This window comes from Crassostrea angulata, chromosome 6 (assembly GCF_025612915.1).
Source record: "Crassostrea angulata isolate pt1a10 chromosome 6, ASM2561291v2, whole genome shotgun sequence".
NCBI lineage: Eukaryota > Metazoa > Mollusca > Bivalvia > Ostreida > Ostreidae > Magallana > Magallana angulata.
Window position 1 is genome coordinate 4,903,070 of NC_069116.1, and position 22,820 is coordinate 4,925,889.

Genomic DNA, 22,820 nt, shown 5'->3' on the forward strand with positions numbered 1-22,820 from the left:
CTCATGGTTTTAAATGTGTTTGTTAATATCTATAATTCTGCAAAGTGCATTAATACATGTCAATGCAATAATTTACTTGACTTTTATGATGTCCATTCAACATCAAATAGTACATTATTATCTGGATGTACAGGTGGGTATCTAATGGATAGTACAGTGATATCTAAATGTACAATGGGGTTTCTAAAACTACAGTGATATCTGAATCTACAAAGTTACTATTAGATAATCGAGGGATATCTCAATAAACAATAAAAGGACTAATTTTTTAGATAGCACAGTGTATATTTGAGTGAACAAAAAGGGTAATAAATTGTGAAAAAATTGATATCTGAATGAATTTGAAGGTAACTTATAGATAGGACAGTGATATCTAAATGTACAAAAAAGTAACTAATTCATAGTTATGTCTGCAATTTTGCAGAAGATTAGTACTAGATTTTAAAGTGATATTTTAAAGAAAGGTAACTAATATAAAGTACGGCGATATCTGAACAGACAAAAAGATAACTTATAGATTCTACAGTGATATCTAATTGTACAGGAAGGCCATTTATGTACAATAACTGATATCTAAATGTAGAGGAAGATAACTGATAGTAATGTATTAATGTATCTGTATATCAATGCAGGTAACTAGTTGATAATTCAGTGATATCTGAATGTTCAGGATATATCATTGATATCTGAAGTAACAGGGAGGTAAGTAATACAGTCAAACTTCATTATCTCGAACCAGATAGGACTGTTTAAAAACTTTGAGATATCCCAGTTTTCGAGATATGAGGTTAAATTGCTTAAAACATAAATGGTTGGGACTTAAAAATCACTTAGACATATCCACTGTATTTGAGATATCAGTGTCTGAGGTATCAAAGTTCAACTGTACATATAACATTGCTATCTGATTGTACAGAAAGGGAATTAATAGATAGTACAGTAATATCTGCATGTTTTATGGGATATTTCCTTCAGATATTAAAGTAATATCCATGACTTAGAAGGTGTAAAGAAGAAGTATAGTATAGGTATTTGAGTCAAGGAGGTGTCTATTTCTTAGCAAATGTGATATCTGGTCATTGATTATGTCATTCCTAAAATTGTTCAGTAATTTTAATGTCATAGATAGTGCCAGTTAGATAATTTCATAGTCTATAATAGACAATTAATTGATATCTGTGTCATAGATGGTGTCTATTAGATAGTTCTGTGATATCTGTGTCAGCCTGAGTGATGTTGGTCCAATAAAGATAATCCATTGAATGATCAGTGAACTGGTTAATTGATGTCAGTTAATTGATTTAATAATCTGTCTGCACATCCAGGGGGTCTGTATCTCTATTGTCTTGCTCCCTGAGTGCTTGCCAAACTTAAAAATTAAGGTACCTGAAGTCCTTCTCACAAAACTGATTAATCATCCAGACTCTGCTGTTCCCAGAATTTGGGTAGAAATGTTTGGATCAATACACTGTCTAATCTTAAATGGAAGGAAAAGTCCTTAACAGGTGTCCTAATATTACTGAGTCGAACAATCAAGGCAGTGTTGGAAATCCCAGGTGTCAGAGCTTTTTTTTACTGTAAAGAGGGGATTGTCGAGTGTGAGAAGGCATTTCAGTGTTTGGATTTGTCATCTTGGAGTTAGTAAAACCTCCAATTGTCAATATCACTGAAGAGTGCCTCTTGTAATGTTCTCTCCAAGAAGGTCTTGTGCTAGATCCAGACTTGCTGATATGTCATGTCCTAATTGCCTTCATTGTGTTGGATAAGGAATAGATACGTCAAGTGATCAGATTCCATTAATGTCTTAAACTTCTAACAGATTTTCCTTCTCATCTGAGGGGGTATTCTGTGGTGAGAAAATTGACTTTAGCACACTCCAATTTGTTCAGTGTCAAGTGGAATGGTTTGGTGGTATTGTGACTTCAGACCACTGCATTGTTTGTGGCAGAGTGAAATTGTTCAGAAAGTAGTTCTTGTGCTGTGCTGACAATGACTACAGGAGATTTAAAGAGCTGGCATATATTTGAGAACACTGAGCCAGGTATTGGCAGTGTGCAGTGCTACCTGTGTTAGTTTTATGTACCCGTACATATATAGATGTTGGACTTTAGTGGTTAATTTGAAGATCTCTGTCAACATTGTAAATAAAATGTCAGGGTGTCTTGTCCTAAGACTGTAAATCTCCATGCAAGGTGTGATGTATTCTATTACATACCTGTATGTGAATAAATTATCACATAATCTGATAAACTGTCACCTGTCTAGTGCAGAGAGCAATCCTTTAAACCAAACAGGTCTTCTTGGGCAAAGGGAGACAACTAGAATTTAGGCAAATATCTGAGAGATGTTATTGAAGTTAAAAAATAATAACTTAGCTTTAATCTCTGTTGATTTATTTTTTTAGCTGCAGCTTTAAGGGATGAGACAACAGAGATGTTGGTTCAGCAGGGACTCGATGAAATTGCCAATGTCTCAACGAGTGAACAGATAGCCTTCCTGCTAGTGGAGCGGGCGAGACTTCTGGATGAACTTGAGGCTGAACAGAACCGGACAATGACCCCGTCCGTCAACTCCACCATGACCGAAACAACCTGTCCCCAGACCCCAGGTCTCAGTACCCCCGGAATCAACACCCCAGGTCCCTCAGAAGACGGAAGGATGTCGGCAGTTGAGTTTGAGCAAACCTTGGAGCGTGAGCGAACTCAGTTTGAAGAGGAGTTGAACCAGTCTCGTGAGAGCATAAAGAAAATGAAAGAACGGCTAAAGAGGGAACACGAGGAGGAGATCAATGCATTGATGGAGGAGAACAACAAACTGGAGGATGACTATGAGGAGGCCAAGGCTAAGGTGAGGTCAAGGACAAATAGTCAAAAGGGATGGGTGAAACAGGTCAAGGTGAGGTCAAGGACAAATAGTCAAAAGGGATGGGTGAAACAGGTCAAGGTGAGGTCAAGAACAAATAGTCAAAAGGGATGGGTGAAACAGGTCCAGATGAGGTCAAGGACAAATAGTCAAAAGGGATGGGTGAAACAGGTCAAGGACAAATAGTCAAAAGGATTGTGGAATATAGTGAAGGGTAAATATTTTAGGCCAAGAGAATGCCTATTACATAGTTATGAAATGTAATGAACAGGATTGGAGTGGGAATGTAAAATTTTTATGAAGCCAAGGACTGGGTGGGTGATGTACATACCAAATAAAGAAAAAAGGTTTCAAGGTGGATGGGGAAGGGTTAGATAATGGACATTTAATAATTATAAAGAAACCAAGAATTTGCTGTAATTGAAGTAATGTGAATATCATACTTTGTGAAGGTGTTACAAATCCAAAATTCAATTTATCATGGAACATGACAAAGTATGGGCAGTTGTGAATGTAATCTCATGGGTATCAGGTACTTAGTGTGAATCCCCTAAAGATGTACCTATATTATCTAGTCCCGTAAAATGTTTGATTTTTTTGTTATTGAATATCAAGCCAATACATCATTAGTGGAGTTTTAATTCTTTTAGCTTTACAAGCATAAATTGCTGCATGAAAAAGAGGTAAGTAATGTATAAATGATCGGGAAGCATGGTATCTGTTGTATTGAGGGTACTACAACTAAAGTCTCTTACATACGCACCCATTCAGTGGGAAACAAGCAAGGCATGCATATTATCATGTTCTGTCCTCACACATTAACTGTTAACTAACAACTAATCAAACAGGAACATCATTATTGCATGATTATACTGTAAACCTGGCATTATAGGCATAGTAAAAGGAGTTTACATTGAATTTCTGATGGCAACTTGGGAATGATAAAATGATGCCTGTAATATTTGGTTTACAGTGGTGTCAGAATCCCTAAACAGATATTGGAGTAGTGGACTATTTACTGAATCATTATAAAGAAACCTTCAGTTTTAATCCAAACTAACAGCTAATTCCTTCAAACCTGGACAATTTGTTAACCACATGTAGTTTGGGGATGTTTCTTTATGTTTGACAGTATGTACTGAAGGCTGAAGCGGTCACTTTGATCATTGTTAGATCAAAGAGCCATCACTGCACTGTCCATAGATGACTGTCCTTTTGTAGGGGCTTCAAAACCCTCATAGTGAGAAAAAGAAGTCCTGGGTAGGTTGGTCTGATAGGGTGTCAGAACTCTGGTGGATCAGAGAACCATCTCTAAGATACTTAGCTAAGGACTGTCCTATTATAGGATCTTCAAAGCCCACATAGATAGTGTGTCCGGAGCCTTGATAGATCTGACAGAAAACTCTCACTATGATACTCAGCAGAGGACTGTCCTATTGTAGGGTCTTCAAAGCCCACATAGCGAGATACATGTAGATTACACAGAAATCCTGGGGGGAGATTGGTGCCAGTGTCATCAGCATGCACTCTGCCTCAAGTGCTGGCACTGTATGGTTTTGTCCATAGTTTGTTAGTACTGAAGACATGATATCAAGGTGTGATTGGTAGAGAAACTTGTCTGTCAAAGCTATCATGATATCTGTCTAAACTACACTGCAACCTTCTGGAATTTCTATGCCTCCCCCTTTGCTATCAAATAACCAGTTGTAGGGTTCATTTTTGACAAGTTAATAAAATAATAAATAAAACTTTTCTCTTTTTTATGCCAAAAGTTTGCCCCATGATTTTTCTCCGCAAACAATTTTCAATAGGCAGTGCAGCTATTTTCTGTCAAATAACAATGATTAAAGACCAGCTCTATTAATCTACACAAAAATTCCTTCCTAGCTCATTTTCTGTGTCTATATATTTCATTGCATGGTGCCAAAAACTGCTGGAGTTGTTAAATAACTCTATGAGCGAAGATCAGCACATTCTTTTATCAATATTTAGTTTTTAATAATCTAAGCATAGGAATCTTATCTCCTTGTTATTTTGTGTGTCCACAATGCGTGCTCATCATAGGTCTATAGATTTGGATTTTAACCACTGCTGCTAGTTAGAATTTATCTGTGTCATTAAAGAGCAATCAGTCCCCAACAAATATTTAGACAAATCCTCGCTCCCTGGTCCGATGGTTCAGGATCGCCGGGTTTAAGGTACTGTACAAACTCCCTGTAAACTCCCGTTTGCTTAGTCCCCGCGAGTCAATAGCTTAAGTGTGCCCCAATACCTTAACTAATCAAATTTCCCAATCTGTAAAGTACAGGAGTGATATTTTAATGTAACCAATGATCAGTTCACTGGACTGTGTTAGATTTTGTTAGAGGATATTGAGAGATCCCGTGTAAGGGGATAATGTTTGATTCCGTCATTGAATGGTAGAAGGAAGATCCTATGTCAAAATAACAGAAGTCTCGCCGGAACGTAGCATTTAGGGGTATTAGTGGAGGGATATAATGTGTCAAAAATCTATTGATGTAGATCAGATGATAAGTGAATGAATTATGTATGTACAAGGTTATAGTGTTGTGGGAAATGTCCGGTGGGAGTAAAATGGTGGAGACCTGAAAAATACAAAATAAAGGATGTGAACTGGTGAATTTGAGGACTTAGATTCTGTATCTTTGTGTCTGTGTGTAAGAATAATGGAACAGAACAAGAGAACATTCCCGTACCGGTACAAAATCAAGGTACAGGTATACGTATGACAGGTATTACATAGGTAGCCTACATTGACGACTCGTATTACAAGGTATTCCACAGGCATGTGTAACACAACAAGTAGAGGTCAATTGTGCACCACTCAATGCAGATTTGTTTGGTCTAATATTTAAACTCAATTTTTTTCAGTTTAAGCTTGTAAAGTTTACTATCAACTTGTTTCATTTACTTTATCCATGTGTATCCTACTACATGCTATATATAACTTCTATTGTAAAGAAATATGTAAAGACCTCAACAAACAGGAATTTACAGAGGACTCAAATATAATAAATTGCTTCTATTTTAATTTCTATTGAATCTGCGGCAAAATTTGACCATAAGTATTAACCAATGTGCTATAATTTACAAAGAAAAATTTGACTTATTTTATACTTCCTGTTTAAATAATCAAAATATGACATACTGTATGAATTTTACATTCCTTGAATTTGGTGTGGTTTAATGCATGAGAAGTACTCAAGTATAAACACTGTATTTTTAGAATGAGCGAGTTCGGTATGGCATTGTGTAGTTTGTATTTGTTATTTACTTTCACTCCTAAAGGACAGAGTGTTTACAGAGTTGAACACTGATTATGGTACATGATATAATTAATTATCATTCATATACAAACTATTCTTTCCTATATAGATGGAGGAACTGGACAAGGAAGTGAAAAAGTTGAGAGAGGACCTCCAAACTCTACAGAAAGAGAAAGAGAAGTCAGACTCAGGTAAAGTATGCTCAGCTACACACAGCTATGTGTATTACATTCACAAGTCACTCAGGAATATTACTTGCATTGTCAAGTCAGACTTGCAAATACAGTCAAACTTGGTTATCTTGAACTAGATGGAACTGTTCAAAATCTTCGAGATATCCATGTATTCGAGATATCGAGGGTAAAATACTTGAAAAAATAAGTGGTTTGGACTTACAAATAACTTCAATATATCCATTAATGTATTCAAGATATCAGTGTTCGAAATATTGAAGTTCAACTGCATCATTCACAAGATGGAATTATGCTTTTCTAAAGTCAGATTATATCAGGTATATCAGTCAGAGTTAGATTTATACTGCTCAGTTTTTGCAGAAGATCTTATTAAAATTTGCCATATTGATGATGTCAGATTGCAGAAAGAAAATCAGTGGAATGTTTTGTGTCTGACACATTGAACACTGTTAATTTGATTTCACTCAGTCTTGAATGGAATGATGTTCAAAATCCAGAAGATTTTTTTTCAAAAAGATTTTTGGAAGTGAATCATACTCAGTCCTTTATGTAAGGTACAAAATTGTCTGCATTAGCATAAATTTCAAGCATTGATCTATGACCAAAAGTATTGGACAACTGACTGAAATTTTGCCCTAATTCTGAGATCTTTCATGATCCTGGGCCCTGTTTGAGGATAAAGTACATGTACGATCCACAGTAAGATGATGGAGCACTACTCTCTAAACATCTGTAACATAGGTATACGTGCTCTCCTATAGTCATGGGTTCACACTTGTTTGAATTAAAGAGAAATTTTGTGTAAGACTTGAAGAGTGCTAGAGAAGCTTTTTATTTATGCCTTTATAAAGAAACAGAATTACCCCTTACAAACTACAATCAATATCAGGCAGATTAAATGTGAAAGTACCTCATTGAACTCCCGACCCAAACTGAGAGCAACCAGATTTGATTTAATTTAATTTTGAATTCCATTCTGTCGTATATTGAAGACTTATTATAATGTTTATTTTTGTAAGGAAGTGCTCTGTGATAGCGGAAATCAATGTTAGGGCCGGTAGATTGGGGAATAAGTAAGAGCCGACATTCTTGGTTAAGTCCGGGGCTCCAGGGTTCCTGCACTCTGTTGCTGGGCTCATGTATTGTTTACGGAGGATAAAGTTAGGTCTGTGTGAGAGGTACCGGCCAGAGGCAATCAATGACAACCCCTCCACAATCTGACCCCAGAGAGAGGACTCCCTACCTGTACGGGATCAGTGGTTTGGGTGTAGTTTACAAACAGGGAGGAATACATTTATTTTTGTATAACATTTGACAAAGCAATCTCTTAAAAGCAAAGGCAAATAAAGACAGAAATTTTTCTCGTATCTTGTACATGTATATGTTCTGGATGGTAATAAGTAAGGAAGATATTATACTTGTTCATTAGTTTGGGGGTTGGAGGTAACAAGCCAGATAATCTGAACTATAGAACACCCTGGATGACGATAGGAGTGGGGGGATCACAGCAGTCTGACAGGTCCATACCTGCCCCCTTAAACACTGTGATAATTGAGACATGCTAAGATAAATGTTTAAAGTACAGGGTTCATACCCCCAAGTCTGTTGTTGTACTTATATTGCTGTGTATATTGACTCTTGGTCTTTGACATTAAGGTAGAACACCTATTGACTATTGTAGCTTAGTCCTGCAGATCATTTCCACTCTGTTATTGAATAGCTTATATTAATTAAAACAATTAACAAAACTAATAAATGGTTAAAAAGATATTACTCTGGAGAATATGAAATCCATTATGGGGACACTTATTGTGGTATTGATTGGTCGGCAAAGTTCTTATTTCCTCTCTTTAATTTTAACACATACCGTACTTGAAGTTTTAATTGTGACTGTAATTGTTAAACATTTAGTTGAGGTAAGCCCAAGTGTTGATTGAACAGCCTGATCTTTGTGAAGTGTTTTTCTACAGATAATACCTTGTTCCACGCATACAACTATTTAATCACTGCCTCTTACAATTTGTATTTTTAACTTGAAGTGCTATAAAGAATAAGAAATCTGCCAGTTAAATCTAGTGACAAAATTTAATTGCCAGGTAAGACAAGGTCTTTTTGTGAAAAAACAAGATTCTGAGCCTTGGTGTCAATATTGTCCCAACCTATTGCCTCACACAGTGAATACAGCCACTGAGAGTGTGTTAATTTGGCAGTGTCGTCACTGAAGGCTAGCCTGGATAGTGGTGTTTATGTGAGGGATTTCCTCAGGCCTGGGTATATACAGCGTAGACTGACCATAATCCGGCCAACCCCCAGGCTACATATACTCTGTGTCATATCAAAATACATCAGTGAAAATTAAATTATTAAAGAAGAATTTAAAAAGCCTTCCAAGTTAATAAAACTTTTTAAGTTATTAAAATATACATTAAAGAAGAATTTGTGAATCACCATTTTAATCTTTATAAGCCATTTACATTCCTGTTAATGTCAAGTCAAGGTCACTTAATGTCATCAAGTTCTTAAACTGTTTCATTTATGAACGTTCACTAATCTGTAAGAGAGTTTAGATACAATATCTAAAGGAATGTTGCCTGACTTAAAACAAAAATCAAATGATGTTTTAAATATTTGATTTAAGTTTCAGAGAGGAGAGAGATAATATCTCCTTTGAAAGTAATTGACTTGTTTTAATCTAGTTTGTATGTTAAATGTAGCATTTCACCTGTTCCATTACCTGGTTTTGAATGGTCTGCCTGCCTGTGTTGTAGATTCACGCTCCTCCACCCCCGCCAATGTGTTCAGTGGACGTCCACCCAGCCCCGCCCGCTCTCCCAATGACCTTGCCATCCGCAACATCATCCAGGAGAAGACAAAGATTGAGAGCGAACTCGTTCAAATCAAATCTCAACACCGAAGCACACAAAATGAGAACACAGAACTCAAGTCAAAGGTAATCTAAGGATGAAAATGTCATTACAAGGATAAGAATTATTCAAACTGTCAGGTTCATTAATATTAATTCTAAATATATAATTATGGAAAATTGAGCCTTAATTTTTACACTTTAAATTATTATACCCAACACAACGAAGTTGAGAGGGTTATAAAGTGTTTGACCTGTCAGTCAGTCCTTCAGTCCTGGTTTTTTTGTAAGCCCAACTCCTCTTAAACTACTGCACAGAATTTTGTTAAACTTTGTAGGTATTGAGGACACAATGTATAGATATGCATATCACAGAAAATAATGATTCCATTACTTTTGTATTAATTTTGGCCCATTGTAGTTTAAAATTTTGTGGTTGAAAAAGTAATTATAAATGCATATTTTCAGGAAGTGTGTATCTTTTGATTTTTTTTTTTGAGTTATGCTTTTACTCTCATTTTATGATATTCTTACTTATGTTTGGTTTTGTTTATCAGTCAACAGAAGGGTGATATTTACACCCTGTCTCTATTTAGACTCACTGATTGTAAAATTAGTGTATATTGTACAGGAAGAACACAGTCTGGCGTGTAGCTCATCCAGTGGGGTATTCAAAGTCTTTCTTTCAATTTGTTGAAAACTACCTCATTCAAAAGATGTTAATATGCATGACATATTTTTTGTTTTATCTTTTGAAAAATGTCATTTTTTTTTTATAAGAATTCTATGTTTACCAATTTTTTAATTCTTGATTTGTTTCTAAAATTTTATAACTATATTTTGAAGCGGACTTGCTGATTTTACTTTATAATGCAGAGTGATTTGTATTAAAAAAAAATAAATAAAAGCTGAGTAATGTTTCCTTTATAAAATTCATTATTTTTTTATTTGTTTCAAAGCCTAGCTAGGCAGAACAACCTGGTGTTCCATAACCATCATTTAAGTCTGAAATTTTTATGAATTGTTAATTTTATTGTTCAGGTGGAGTCTCTTTCGGAGGAGTTGGAGAAATTACAAATTTCCATTCAGCAGTTACAGATGAAGAACAAAAGTCTGCGATCTGAGCTTGAGGAGGCCGAGAACCAGCTGGAGGAAGCTGAGGTAAAAGGGAACAAGAACTAGTCAGGAAAAGTCTAGTACTCATATTCATAATGGTTTCTAGTTTCATTGAATAATAAACTTTGCATCTTTCCTTGATTATTTTTTAAGACTGCCAGTGAGGAAGTTACAAAGGACAGGGATGAGATGAAGTTAAGACTCGGAAGTCTAGAAAAGGAGGTCAAAAACCTACGAGCTGATGCTCAGAAAACTCACTCATTGCAGGTGAGATATCACATTAGAAGGTCACTCAACTCACTTAAGAATATGAAGATATCGATAACTGAACTTGCCCAACTTAGCTGACATGTGTACAAAACTCATTACTTTAAAAAAAATATTTATTCATCAAACCCCAAAAATTAGTCACTCAACACTGTTAAGAATATGAAAATACAGATTACTGAACTTGCCCAACTTAGCTGACATGTGTACAAAACTCATTACTTTAAAAAAAAAATTTAAAGTCATCAAACCCCAAAAGGTAATTAGAGATTTATGTTTGAAAAGTAACATATTATACCCAAACGTCAGTTAAAATGCTTTGAACATGCTTTGAAAAATAGTAATTTCATCATTCTTATTCATGTAACTTATTGTATCATTTTCAGGACTCTGTTCGAATTCTGAACCAGGAAAAGTGTGATTTAACTAATGAACTTGATACTGTCAAGCGTGAGCTCGATGAAGCTCAATCTGAAAAAGAACAGCTAGCCAATCAAAAGCTTGCACTCAGTAAGGAGGAAATTCGACTTACGGAGGAACTTCAGGCGATGAAATCGGAGCTTGATACATACAAGTGTTCACATGAAGAATTGACTGACCAGAAAAACGAGTTAAATAGAACTTTAACATTACTAGATAAAACAAACTCTGAATTAGAGACCTTGAGATCTGAGAAATTTGAACTGAATTGCCGGTCTGAGAACTTATCCAAGGAAAATAAAGATTTATTAAATCAGGTTGAAAGTCTTCAGGGAGAGTTAGAGCGGTTACGCTCGGACGGCCAGGAGATGTCTAAACAGCAGGTAGGTACTTGCACCTAATAGTATTCATTTAGAGTACTTATGTACTTTTAAAGTACATACTTATTAGGCACTACTTTAGTATAATCATAAAGTGATGGAAATTTAACCTGGAAAAATACTAGGTACATTTGCATGTTGAGATTTTCATCCTCAGATTTTGCATGAATTGCCTTGTTAAAAGTTTCTGAAGCAGAGGGAAAAAAACCAACATAAAAATATGACATAAAAAGTTAAATGAAAATTCTGTTCCTATTTGTCATTTTATAACTTTGATGTGTCTTTTTAAGATTATTATAAACCATATGCGAGACCAAGTTCAAAAACTCACCAAAGAAATTAGTGATTTAAAAAACAGTCTGCAAGAGAAAGAAAAGGCAGAAAAAGATCTCAACAAAACAATTGTAAGTAAACACAAAGTGTGAAAAATAAAAGTATAAAAAGCTGACAATCAGACAAGCAACAAGTTTTCTGTGCAGACATCCCTGGGATTTATCTCTAGTAAACATTTACAGAGTTGATAAAAAAAATAAACCTTTTGTTATTATTGTAAACATGTTCTACAACTACTTAATGTTTGATTTTGCAGGAAGTGCAGGAGGCAGAAATTAGTAGATTAAAAAGTGATATTGACAATTTAAAACATGTTCATGAAAAAGAAAGAGTTGACATTCAAGAGGAACATGCAAATGAGATTGAGGATTTGAAAATGAAGCTTCAGCTTACACTTCAAGAATTATCTCGATCGAAACAAATGTTGGACGACGAACGGAGTCAGTGTTCAGAGGTAGAGGTCAAAGCTCACGACCTTGAGGTGCTTCTGGAGGAAATGCAAAAAACAAATAGTGCTTACGAGAAAAAATTAGACGAGGTGTCTCATCTAGAAAAGAGGGTGAAAGATTTGGAGAAACTAGTGTCTGAAAAATGTGATATTGAGGACCAACTAGAGGACAAAAATCGTGAGATCTCCGACCTAGAGCAGGAAATTGAGGAGTTTGAGAGCATTAAGTTAGAATTGGAAGATACGCGGGAAAGTTTGGATAAAGAAAAAGTGATCCGAAGCAAGCTAGAGGCCACGGTCCGTGACCTGGAACAAATCCTGGATGATCAACGGACTGACCACGAGAGCATTCAGCAGCAGTTTACTAACAAGGTGAGGGAAAGGGCCTAGTATGGATAATGTATGTTGTATGTGGGTGGGTGGGGTAGGGGGGGAGGGGCTTCAGGACCTATGTAACAATAAAATTAGAATTATTGAGTACACTTTGAATTTTGTTTTTGAGAAAGGTAAGCTGCTGAATATGCATAGGATTTAATGGAGAATTGTAGCTAATTAATTAAATTAATCATTCAGTCATTCAGAAGAATTTCTGTTGATCATAATTGCCAACAGGTAGACAGACACATGAAAAAGTCTGATGAAATGCACAATAGATTAAAGTATGGATATCTTGCTATGAAATTAGAACTAATTTCTAAAATACTTTTTTAAAAAGCAGGACATAGGAATTTTGATTAAAGAAAAGGTGACTTGTTTATATCTACTGTTTGCAATCTGTAGTCACTGTGTATATATTTCTATTGTGTCAGTTCTGTATAGGGACAATTACTGTATGAGTTATCTTTTGATATTTCTATCATTGCATATATATACACAATAAATATGCTTGTCTTTGCTTTGTGGTATAAAGAAATATGTACAGTATCTAATTTCTCTGCAGCATTCATAATTTGTTTCTTTCTCTTAAAAATTTAATCAACAAATTAGTTGTAACAATTTTCTTTCAAATACATGTATAATCAATAATATTACTTTCAGTTTGGTTGTTTTTATTCATAAAAACCTTTGGTATTAATTGACACTTTTTAAATAAGTTATTATTTGTTGAGTTAAAAAAAATGAATGATGTAGCATACATATTTATCTTTTTATGCTTTAGTTACTGTTCTTTCAATGATTAATTATGAATGAAGGTATTGTATAATTGAAATAAAGAAAAAAAAATCTTTTGAAAATGCAGTTGATTATATGCACAGTAGAGTCTTACAGGTGTTGTATTACCTGTCAGTAACACCTGTCATTTTATACCTGTTCAGGTGCAATCTCTGGAGAGTCAGGTGCGAGGTCTGCAGGATGATCTGTTTGCCGCCCAGGAAGAACTCCAGGTTACCATGGAGAAACATGAACAGGTACGGAACCTCATTGTGACTCAGGGTCTACAAAGCTTGTTATAGACATAATATTGTGAAAAGTTCAGACCGCAGCATTAATGTAAGCAGAGACCTGAGTTAATCAGGAATTATGACCACAAATATATGAATATATACACAGAAAGACACAATAAACTAATCATTGGAAACATTTTTTTAAATAAATGATGCACTTTAAAATACGGCTTAACAAAGTTTTATTATCAAACAAAAACAATGATATGATTGATTGATGTCATACTAGACAGTAGACATTGTATTATACTGAGTATAAGTCCATTTGTTTATGTAGATGTTCCTTTACCGAATGTTAAGGATCAATCTTAGAGAGGTTCGTTTACTTAGTGGCTTGTCTCTGGAAGGAAGCAGGAGTTAGCGCCCCTGAATCTATTCCAGAGTTAGCTTCCTTGGTTTTGTTTTACAACTTATTATATAATCTAGAAGAATAATCTGAATGGGTTGTTTTAGTCTTATGGAATAGGTACAATTAATTTATCACTGACAAGAATTTCTGTGTGGCGCATTTAATCAAGAACTTGTGTTTGTAAGAAATTCTGCTCAAATATTTATTGCTTGAATCGATTGATGGAAATCAAATACTTGGCTAAATGCCTATCAGTTGCAACCATTGCTTTTTAGTGATACCCATTCTGCTGATTGAAGATACAGAGATTTAACAAGCTACAACAGAGATCATTGCAGAACTGTTAGAACACATGATTGTACTAGTCTGTCAGTGCAGAAAGTGACCATCTCTCAAAATTGCATTAAAAGCATGAAAACATTAAGTACAGCAGCAACATCTGATACAATGTTTGCATGGTTTACAAGAAACATCCAATGTTGATTATATGATTGTTCATTTCAGTACATACTTGATAGAATAGGGAAGGTATATAAGCTCAATGCTTGAATTTCTTTTTATAACTTCATCATACCTAACCATCCAAACAGTTTAACAACACATGAACAAATCTAAAGTTGTTGCAGTGAATCTATTCATGGTCTTATGAACTTCATATGGAACGGACATGTATCTAAATTAATCATCATATGCTCTATTCACTGTACATGTTATCTGTACAGACTACATTCTGTATTACCTCCCCTTCATAAGCTCTTACATACAGCATCTACCTCCCCACCCACCCACTGGGTAGTGATTCTGTGTGGGCTTTGTCTGCGGTCCCCGGAGCTTATCTGTGACATTCCACTAACGGTTCGCGGGTGGAGTGTGTGAGACGTGTGATTAATACGATTAAACTATGAACATAACCTAGAATCAAGGTCAAGGTCAATTAAATGCATGTTAGACTTCCTTGATTGATTTCTTTCTGTAATCTTTTAAGGTCATTGCCATTTTAAGTTGGGACTATTTACATAGTCTGTATGTTAACCCTAAAACCAATTAAGAATTGGTCTGTTTTAAGCTTCAAATCTCACAGAAAATAAGTTTTTTTTACTGCTATGTATATATGATAGCCACATTGTTGTTATCAGGAGCTTGAAGAGGCCCGGGCAGCACACATTGAAATCCAGGAGCGAATTGAGTCGGAGAAGCAGAGGCAGACCTTACAGTCCAGTCCGGAGGTCAATGGAGCGACGCAGAGGATAGAGGTCCAGAAAGTAGAGGTGTGTCATCGGCCGAATCCCGAAAGTCAAATCACCAAACCGACATGTGTTTTACATGATTCGCTTCACTTAACCTATATGTGCGCAAGTTGATAATATTTTATGAAATCCTAAGGCGCTTTATTCTTTTTCTTTAAAGAATCTAGAGAAGCAGATAGAGACAATGAAGACACGTTTAACCGAGACTCAAAATCAACTGGATAAGGCCACTCAAGAAAAGTCCACATCGGAGAAAGAAATCAAAATCCTCCGAGATTCACTGAAGCAGAAAGAAGGCGACATGAAGGAGATAGAGGCACTGAGACAGGAGCTCAGTCAGGCACGGCGAGAAGTCGAACACTTACAGCTGTCCACGAAATACGACGGCGAGGAACGACAGAAACATGTGGACAGAATCCGGTCTCTGGAGGAGCTGTCCAAGCAGCTCGAGCTGGACAACAGGGAACTCGCCACCAAGGTGGGTGGAGTCTGGGAATACCAATGGGTTTTGTTTTTTAATCCATGGAAAGTGATTTAGATTTATTACTTTGTTAAAAATTAGCTACAAACAACTGTTGGCAGGATTTCCTCTTATCACAAATCTGGTGTGTATATATACACTTCGGCAAATATAGTGATGGGTTGAGTGATGACACTATTTGATTGAATAGTTAAACAGGTTGATTCATGGGTTACAGTTTATAAAAGAAGCGATTTAATTGGCTGATTTGGTACTCACCCACTCTTACCTGCCTACGCGGTATTGGTATTTATGCAGCATCTGCCATCTGTTACGTTGAATTCTGTACCAAGACTGCAAGAACTAAATCACTGTAATAATTGACTAGGAGTTCTCACAATAATCACTTCTTGTTTTTTATGTTGTAAACAGTTGTCAAAAACACACTGTTTAAACAGGATTTCAATTTCGTTTTTAGCAGTAATGCTTCATTGATAAATTAAATCATTTTTTACACATCAGTTTAAGTTAAGACAGCATTTATTTTGTTGTAGCTTGTTCCAAAGAATTCAGATATTGACAATAAATATTACATAAATTGCATTTTATTAAATTTCAACCTATCAGTTGCACACTTACTTCTACATTCTACAAGCATGCATTTTCAAACATACAAAACAATTGAAATTTATGGCACAAACATGTTCAATTTTGGACTAATCTGTGATTAACTTCATTTTGTAACTCACTTAGTCTGTAAAAACATTAATTTTATTACTCAACGCAATGCTACATTGGCCATAGCATATACATGTATATCCATGCTAGATTTGTGATAATAAAAACAGTTGTATTCCAAATTTCATTTACCCTAGAGAAGGTTCAATTATGAAAAAGGATCCCTTTAAAACGGAGTTTTCATTGTAAATCAAGATTTGAATTCTTAACCTGTATTCTGACCTTGACCTTTCAACTTTGTAGCTGCAGGAGTCTATTCAACAAATCAGTCATGTTGAAGATCAGATAAAGCGAGAGCGGCAGAGGAACACAGACAAACAGTACATGAACCACCGGCATGTCAGCCAGATAGAGGCTGACCTTGACGAGGCCACCAGTCAGGTCAGACAACTCAAGGACGACCTCCAGAAGAAACAGACTTATATCATGAAGTTGGAGGCTGATGCCATCGGCAATGCTGTATGTAACAGTCAACAGATGTCAACACAAAATGTCTATGACAATGTTTTACTATGATCAATGTGTAGCTATAATTTATGCATTTTGAAATATTTGACAGACAGATAAATTTAAATTGTTCTTTATATTTCAAAGAAACTAGGTTTGAATTTACGGAACATGAAGCTTCGGGACTATTTTAGTCTCAAAATTGAATTTTCATTTCCACTCAAAGTGCTCAATGTGAGATTGTATTGAAGGTTTTTGTGGCTATGTTTTTAGGCAAAGTATGAAAGTACGATATCTCGGCTTGAATCTGAATTGAATGAGACCAAACAGTTTCATAAGAAAGAATTAGAGGCAGTGACGGAACGCCTGGAGACGACGTGTAAAGACAACAAGGAGTTACGGAATCAGATCAGGGAGAAAGATCAGGTACGTCTCGTTACTCGTCACCTGAGATTGAGACACCTACGCATATAATTATCAGCTGTGCTCAAGATTTCATAAGGTCAGTCATTGAAGGCAAAACGTAGAGTCATAGGAGTAAATATGTTCCCATTATTTTATCTAACAGGAGTATCAGAGTTCGTTCCAGGACGTGAATCGATATCGAGGCACTGCAGACCGCCTGGAATCGCAGATCCAGACGGAGATCAAGATCCGCACTGACCTGGAGAACAGAAACGCAGCTCTGGACAAAGAGATTTCTAAAGTAGGTCACTAGCTGTCTCAGCGACCAACGTCTGCTCAGTTTGTTTCTCTATCACTGCTAGTGTTTAGTTCAACAAGGAGCTGTGTATTTATACATACAACACAGCGATATATGTAGGGTTTTAGTATACAGTTTTTATAGTATGCAAATATATATATATATATATAGCCCTATGAAATAGTCAGATTTTCTATTTAACTCATAGGATATAGCTAGTTTTGTTGAATTTCATTGTATGTATCTATACTGCTCATGAATATAAAGAAAAGCAAATATTTGACAGTGAATGTGCTGCATTTGTACATTATGACAGGCTCAAACAGAACGCAATGTAAGATTTTCTGACATATCTCTGAGAAAAGGATTTTATTTTTATATATACACAAGTAGTTGGTGAAACAATGCTGATTTTTTTATCCATTTGCTTTTAAATCTGTGGATTCGGGGAAAATACATTGTAGAAAATCAAAATTCATCAAATCTTTTTCTTTTTTCTTCATACGGGTATGTGTAATTTTCCAAATATTCAATTGATTTGAAATTTAGGAATTAAAGTAGGATTCTTCAGATTCATTGTTTACGGTGCAGCCCATCATAATCAGCGTATCTTATTCATCAAATTCATTATTCTAACAAACATCTTATTCCTGATTTTCCCTTTGTTTCTCATTATTGTATGCTTCATGTATTTTTTGCATTTTCCACAATTAAGGAGGAATTTCCTAATTTAAGAGTAAGTGCGCATTCTCTGTTTCTGCTTCATTAATTAGCCCTTCTGTTAATTGGCCTTCCTCCCCCACTGGCTGTCTACTTAATCAAGTCAAGGGGGCGGGGTCATTTCTGTAATCATGATCTGTATCACTCACTATGTCATGCAGTCTTTGTTAGTTACTCTGCCTCTCTCATTACATTTACTGAGATTTGCTTGTATTTGTACATGTATTGCTGTTAAATTAGAAGAAATGGTAGAACAGCTGTTGATGTCAGGGTCAAGGTTATTAGTTTGTTGTCCTCAGCATGTGATGTTAGAGTTCCCGTATGTCATAAACATATCCCACTAAATGTTGTCATTCTGTCACTCAATATGTAGCCTATATCAGTACTGTGTACTATGTCATCAATTCATCCACCCTTTGGTCTTTGAACCTCCCCATTTCAGCTATATAAAATATACCACAGTCACTAAAGGAGACTACGTATATACATCATTATTATTATTATTATTAAAAATAATGTATCTCTCATACAAATCATCTTAATTATCTAATTAAACAATGGAATTCTTATTCGTATGCTTTAAATTTTGCCTTCAAGTATGGTATCTTCTCAAAAATGTCATGGGAACTTTTACACTATTGAATTACCATGCCATAAAGTGTTTTCTTTTTTATAATTTGCTTCATATATAACATTGATTATTATATTTAACTGAATCCTTTGCTTTTGTTAATGACTTTGATGAACTACACAAAGTAGATACTTATGTTAGTATACACTGCTTTGCCTGTTAATATAGACACAGTTTTTAAGTGTTTATTAACTTTAAAATGTTAAAGAAAGAGTTAATGTATATTTTAGATTTTATATACATCATTTATGAATGTCATTAATAGTCAAAAATATATTTATTTGAAATGTATTAACTAGGGACCTTAGTATTGGTAAGTTGATCTACATATACCTATTTTGACCTATTTTCAGGTGTGGAGCCAGGTCCGTTCATTGATGGAGAAGAATGCCAGTTTGGAGGCAGCCAAACGAAGCTTGGAGGATGAACTTGAAAGGGTGCGATGATTTTTGGAAAAAGAATGATTTGATATTGTAATTCAATATCAAAGTTAGGCAATATGTAGTACTGCTGCTATGTGATATATAATGGTGTAAATTTTTCCTTCACAGAAGAATTCCAGTTCAAAGTTTGCAGAGACAACTCTGTCGCAGGCATCGGCCAATCACGAGGCAGTTCTGAAATCAGTGCAGTCCAAAGCAGACTCAGCGGAGAAGAAAGTAAGTCTGCCCTCCATCTATCTCTGCCAGCAAAGACCTTCAAGTCCTAAACACTTGTTCAAATCTTATTTCTATTGTAATTTTCTTCTTTATTTTAAAGGAAAATCACCTATCACACCTTATGATTAATTTTTGGCTTAAGATTAATATCCTACCACATTTTTTTGCTCCTTTTCACTGAGTGGTTGGCTAATTGCTGTTAGTTTATTTTGGCTAACTGTTTTCATCATTAACAAATAATTCAATGTTCTCATTATTTTCATTTTACCTTGACATTGCTTGGCTAGCTAGGTTTTGACCCTGGCTGCCCTTTGACCCCGTATTCATACATAGGGTTACATGTTGTAGGTGGTTTGGAGTGGCCATAAGTCCCCGGTACAGAGACGGGTCAGTGGTGTTGTATTTGCACTATATTTAGTAATTACTCTAATATGTAATGCCTTCTGATACAGCTTTATAACAAGTCAGGTGTAATATGGCTTCCATATATACTTAATCGGAAGAAAAGTACTCTATCTCTCTACCTTTCTCTCTGATTGTATAGAAATCAGAAATACAAAACATTAATTACAGAAGATTTCACTACCCCATATCTACACCATATTCTATCCCAAATTGTTTTAGTGAAGAAGAGCAAATTTCACATTTGTAAAGTGTTTGAGTTTTGAATCTATTGAGTTAAGTTGCAGCTATATAGACTTTCTAGTTTTTTTCTTTTTGGTGAAATACAATAGAATATGAATATGGTATAGATTTTCATGTATATTAAATCTGCTTTAAATAAATATCTACCTGTAACCATAGTAACCTGCTGAATACTCTATGTTGAAGGAAACCAAAGCTAAACCTTTTATACTTAAAGTAAGTAGGTGTTTCTTTGACGAGATCTTTTCTCTAGACGTGGTACTGTAGCCTTCCTTTCTTTATCCTGCTTCGTACGACACTACTGAAGTCCCCACGGAAACCATGAAACCAAGTGAAATGTAGTATAGATCCATAGCAGTCAAGGAGAATCGTATACAGCTAGGGATAGAAATACGGCTAGGAATGTGTGGTCTAGCTGATAGTGATAGAAATAGAAGGCCTTTTGATAGGCTTAGACCATCACTCTAGTATTTGATTGTGGAGGATCAGGAGAAAAGTCTCCATTGGAGATATCTCTGATATAGAAGCCACTGTAGATATGGTGACCGAAACCGAGTATTAGTGGGAGTAAAGGGGGTAAGATGTTTAAGTTTGATTGTACTGGTAGATAGAAAGAATTTTGTGTGAAATCTCTTAGAGATAGGGCTTAGAAATGGTGAGGGTTCCATTAAAAATTAGATGTGGCTTTGTAGTACATGTACTGGTAAAGCATGTGATAATCTTATATAGATATAATTTTATAGAAACCTTGTAATTTGGATTTAAACATTTATTTTGGAATATTGATTAACGTTTTTGTGATAACGTCGAAAACAAAGAATCCAAGAGTTTTCTAATTATAGTAGGAATCATTTTTAAGGAGCAATGAGGATTATTCACTTAAATCTATGGAAGCTTAAAGTACCATAGTTGGTAACAGCTGTGCAAACAGATAATTTAGATGAATTCCTCAATTTAATAAATACACAAGTATCCAATTATCTTGCGGCTGGATCTTAGTAACATATTGTACATCCTGTTCATTAAGTCACAATTGGTAGAGATAAATCAAGATGGTAGAGTAAGCAAGAGGGAATATTAGAACCAGAGACAGGTCCCAATCAACTACCGGTACAATTATTACAGTTGTATGTCTATGCTGCATTAACATGTACTTTCTATATAACTGGAATGAATGATTATTACATCTTATGCTAACGTGATTATATCTACTGATGAACAGAATTTATCAGTTTTAGAATGAATCATTTGACTGTACTAGTATCATTTACATGTTTTTCTGTTGGTCTGGTATATGCAATGAATATTTGAGGACAAAAATGAACAATTTGCAAGCGATTATCATCAAAGCAGGGAGAAGGATCCACTAAAAATAATACCATAGCAAGGAATTTTACCCCTGACATGAATTTTTTTTTACTAGAAATGCTTGGAATGAGCTTTTCCTTTTGATTTGCATTTATTTATTTCTGAGTTAACAGTCTTAACATTTGGAGGTAATACTTCTTAAATACGCCTTATGCTAACTGATTGCAGTGCAATTACATGCCATTTTTTCTGATTAACTCTGTACAATCATTTAATAGTAGGCCTCCTGACATACATGTTTATCTAAGCAGATTCCAGATATCACAGATTTCCACCATTTATTTTCCTATTCCAATCACTGCTGCACTCCTCCAGTGACAATATCTATGTGCATTAACACCCTATTTATTGAGTTCTTGGTATGATACCCCAGTCCTTTGTAAATTTTGACAATATTTTGACCTTGCAGGCCGAAAAGCTTCAGCATGACCTTGAGACAGTGACCTTCAAGTTGAAGACGGTGGAGCAGCAGCTGAGTCAGGCGGAGGAGCTGAAGAACGAACTCCAGGACAAAAAGGAGAAAGTCGCCGCACTGCGGAACCAGCTGGAGGCTGAGAAACTCCAGAGGTGGGCTTCCACGAGTCACGGCATGAATAGGGTCTTAATAATGCTCATACAGGAAACATATTATACATATATAAAAATTGTAACATTACATGTATAAGAAACACCTGAAGTGGGCCTTATGTGTCGCTGCAAAGAAATGTCTTATCAATGTTCATAAATAATTGAAAAAATATGTGTACAGTCGTAAATTTAGGCTATGCTTCAATGGGAAAGGTATCATACATGTATAAAAAAAAATGAAGTGAAGTAATGTATTCAGGCATTAGATCAAAATGTTCTTTTGATATGTCTTTAATTACAGGTAGTAATCAAAAGTATTTTATTTTGAACCTTTACATAATTACTGTTACAAATACCACTTTTAGATGAGGTGGCTATCAAAATTTGTGTTAGTAATAGATGTAGTGTGCCTAATTATTTAAAGAAATCTTATAATCATGTTTGGGAGATATATCTAATAATAATTATTTTTGTTTTTGACTGTAGGACTCTACTTGACCAGACTGTGTCAGAATTAAAACACCAGGTGTCGCTGCTGAAGTCTCGCGAGTCCAAGGTGATAGACCAGAATCGAGAGCTCCAGCACACCATGATTGACATGGAGACCAAACTGGACGACATGCAGGAGCGGAACCAGACAGCCCTAGACATGGTACGTCATGAGGCGACAT

At 35.4% G+C, this 22,820-nt stretch overlaps 1 protein-coding gene across 23 annotated transcripts in view; it reads left to right on the forward strand.

Moving 5' to 3' along the window:
• The window catches only part of LOC128187022 (myosin-2 heavy chain-like), a 41,144-nt gene that overhangs the window by 9,118 nt on the left and 9,206 nt on the right, over positions 1–22,820 (forward strand). For 4 of the 23 annotated variants that reach the window (XM_052857055.1, XM_052857069.1, XM_052857065.1 and 1 more), the window contains exons 4-29: positions 2,405–2,847; positions 3,513–3,545; positions 6,259–6,340; positions 9,112–9,293; positions 10,248–10,367; positions 10,476–10,589; positions 10,976–11,392; positions 11,680–11,793; positions 11,979–12,542; positions 12,886–12,915; positions 13,487–13,579; positions 13,893–13,931; positions 14,469–14,492; positions 15,101–15,232; positions 15,372–15,689; positions 16,653–16,868; positions 17,130–17,282; positions 17,425–17,562; positions 17,876–17,893; positions 18,275–18,295; positions 19,264–19,347; positions 19,462–19,569; positions 19,918–19,956; positions 20,401–20,430; positions 21,992–22,149; positions 22,636–22,801. In XM_052857055.1, the coding sequence (XP_052713015.1) occupies positions 2,405–2,847; positions 3,513–3,545; positions 6,259–6,340; positions 9,112–9,293; positions 10,248–10,367; positions 10,476–10,589; positions 10,976–11,392; positions 11,680–11,793; positions 11,979–12,542; positions 12,886–12,915; positions 13,487–13,579; positions 13,893–13,931; positions 14,469–14,492; positions 15,101–15,232; positions 15,372–15,689; positions 16,653–16,868; positions 17,130–17,282; positions 17,425–17,562; positions 17,876–17,893; positions 18,275–18,295; positions 19,264–19,347; positions 19,462–19,569; positions 19,918–19,956; positions 20,401–20,430; positions 21,992–22,149; positions 22,636–22,801 (3,836 nt within the window). Of the gene's footprint in view, positions 1–1,403; positions 1,506–1,553; positions 2,042–2,404; positions 2,848–3,512; positions 3,546–3,588; positions 5,061–5,092; positions 5,595–6,258; positions 6,341–9,111; positions 9,294–10,247; positions 10,368–10,475; positions 10,590–10,975; positions 11,393–11,679; positions 11,794–11,978; positions 12,543–12,885; positions 12,916–13,486; positions 13,580–13,892; positions 13,932–14,468; positions 14,493–15,100; positions 15,233–15,371; positions 15,690–16,652; positions 16,869–17,129; positions 17,283–17,424; positions 17,563–17,875; positions 17,894–18,274; positions 18,296–19,263; positions 19,348–19,461; positions 19,570–19,917; positions 19,957–20,400; positions 20,431–21,991; positions 22,150–22,635; positions 22,802–22,820 lie in introns of those variants that run through there. The other 19 variants (XM_052857076.1, XM_052857075.1, XM_052857057.1 and 16 more) reach the window with 19 other exon arrangements.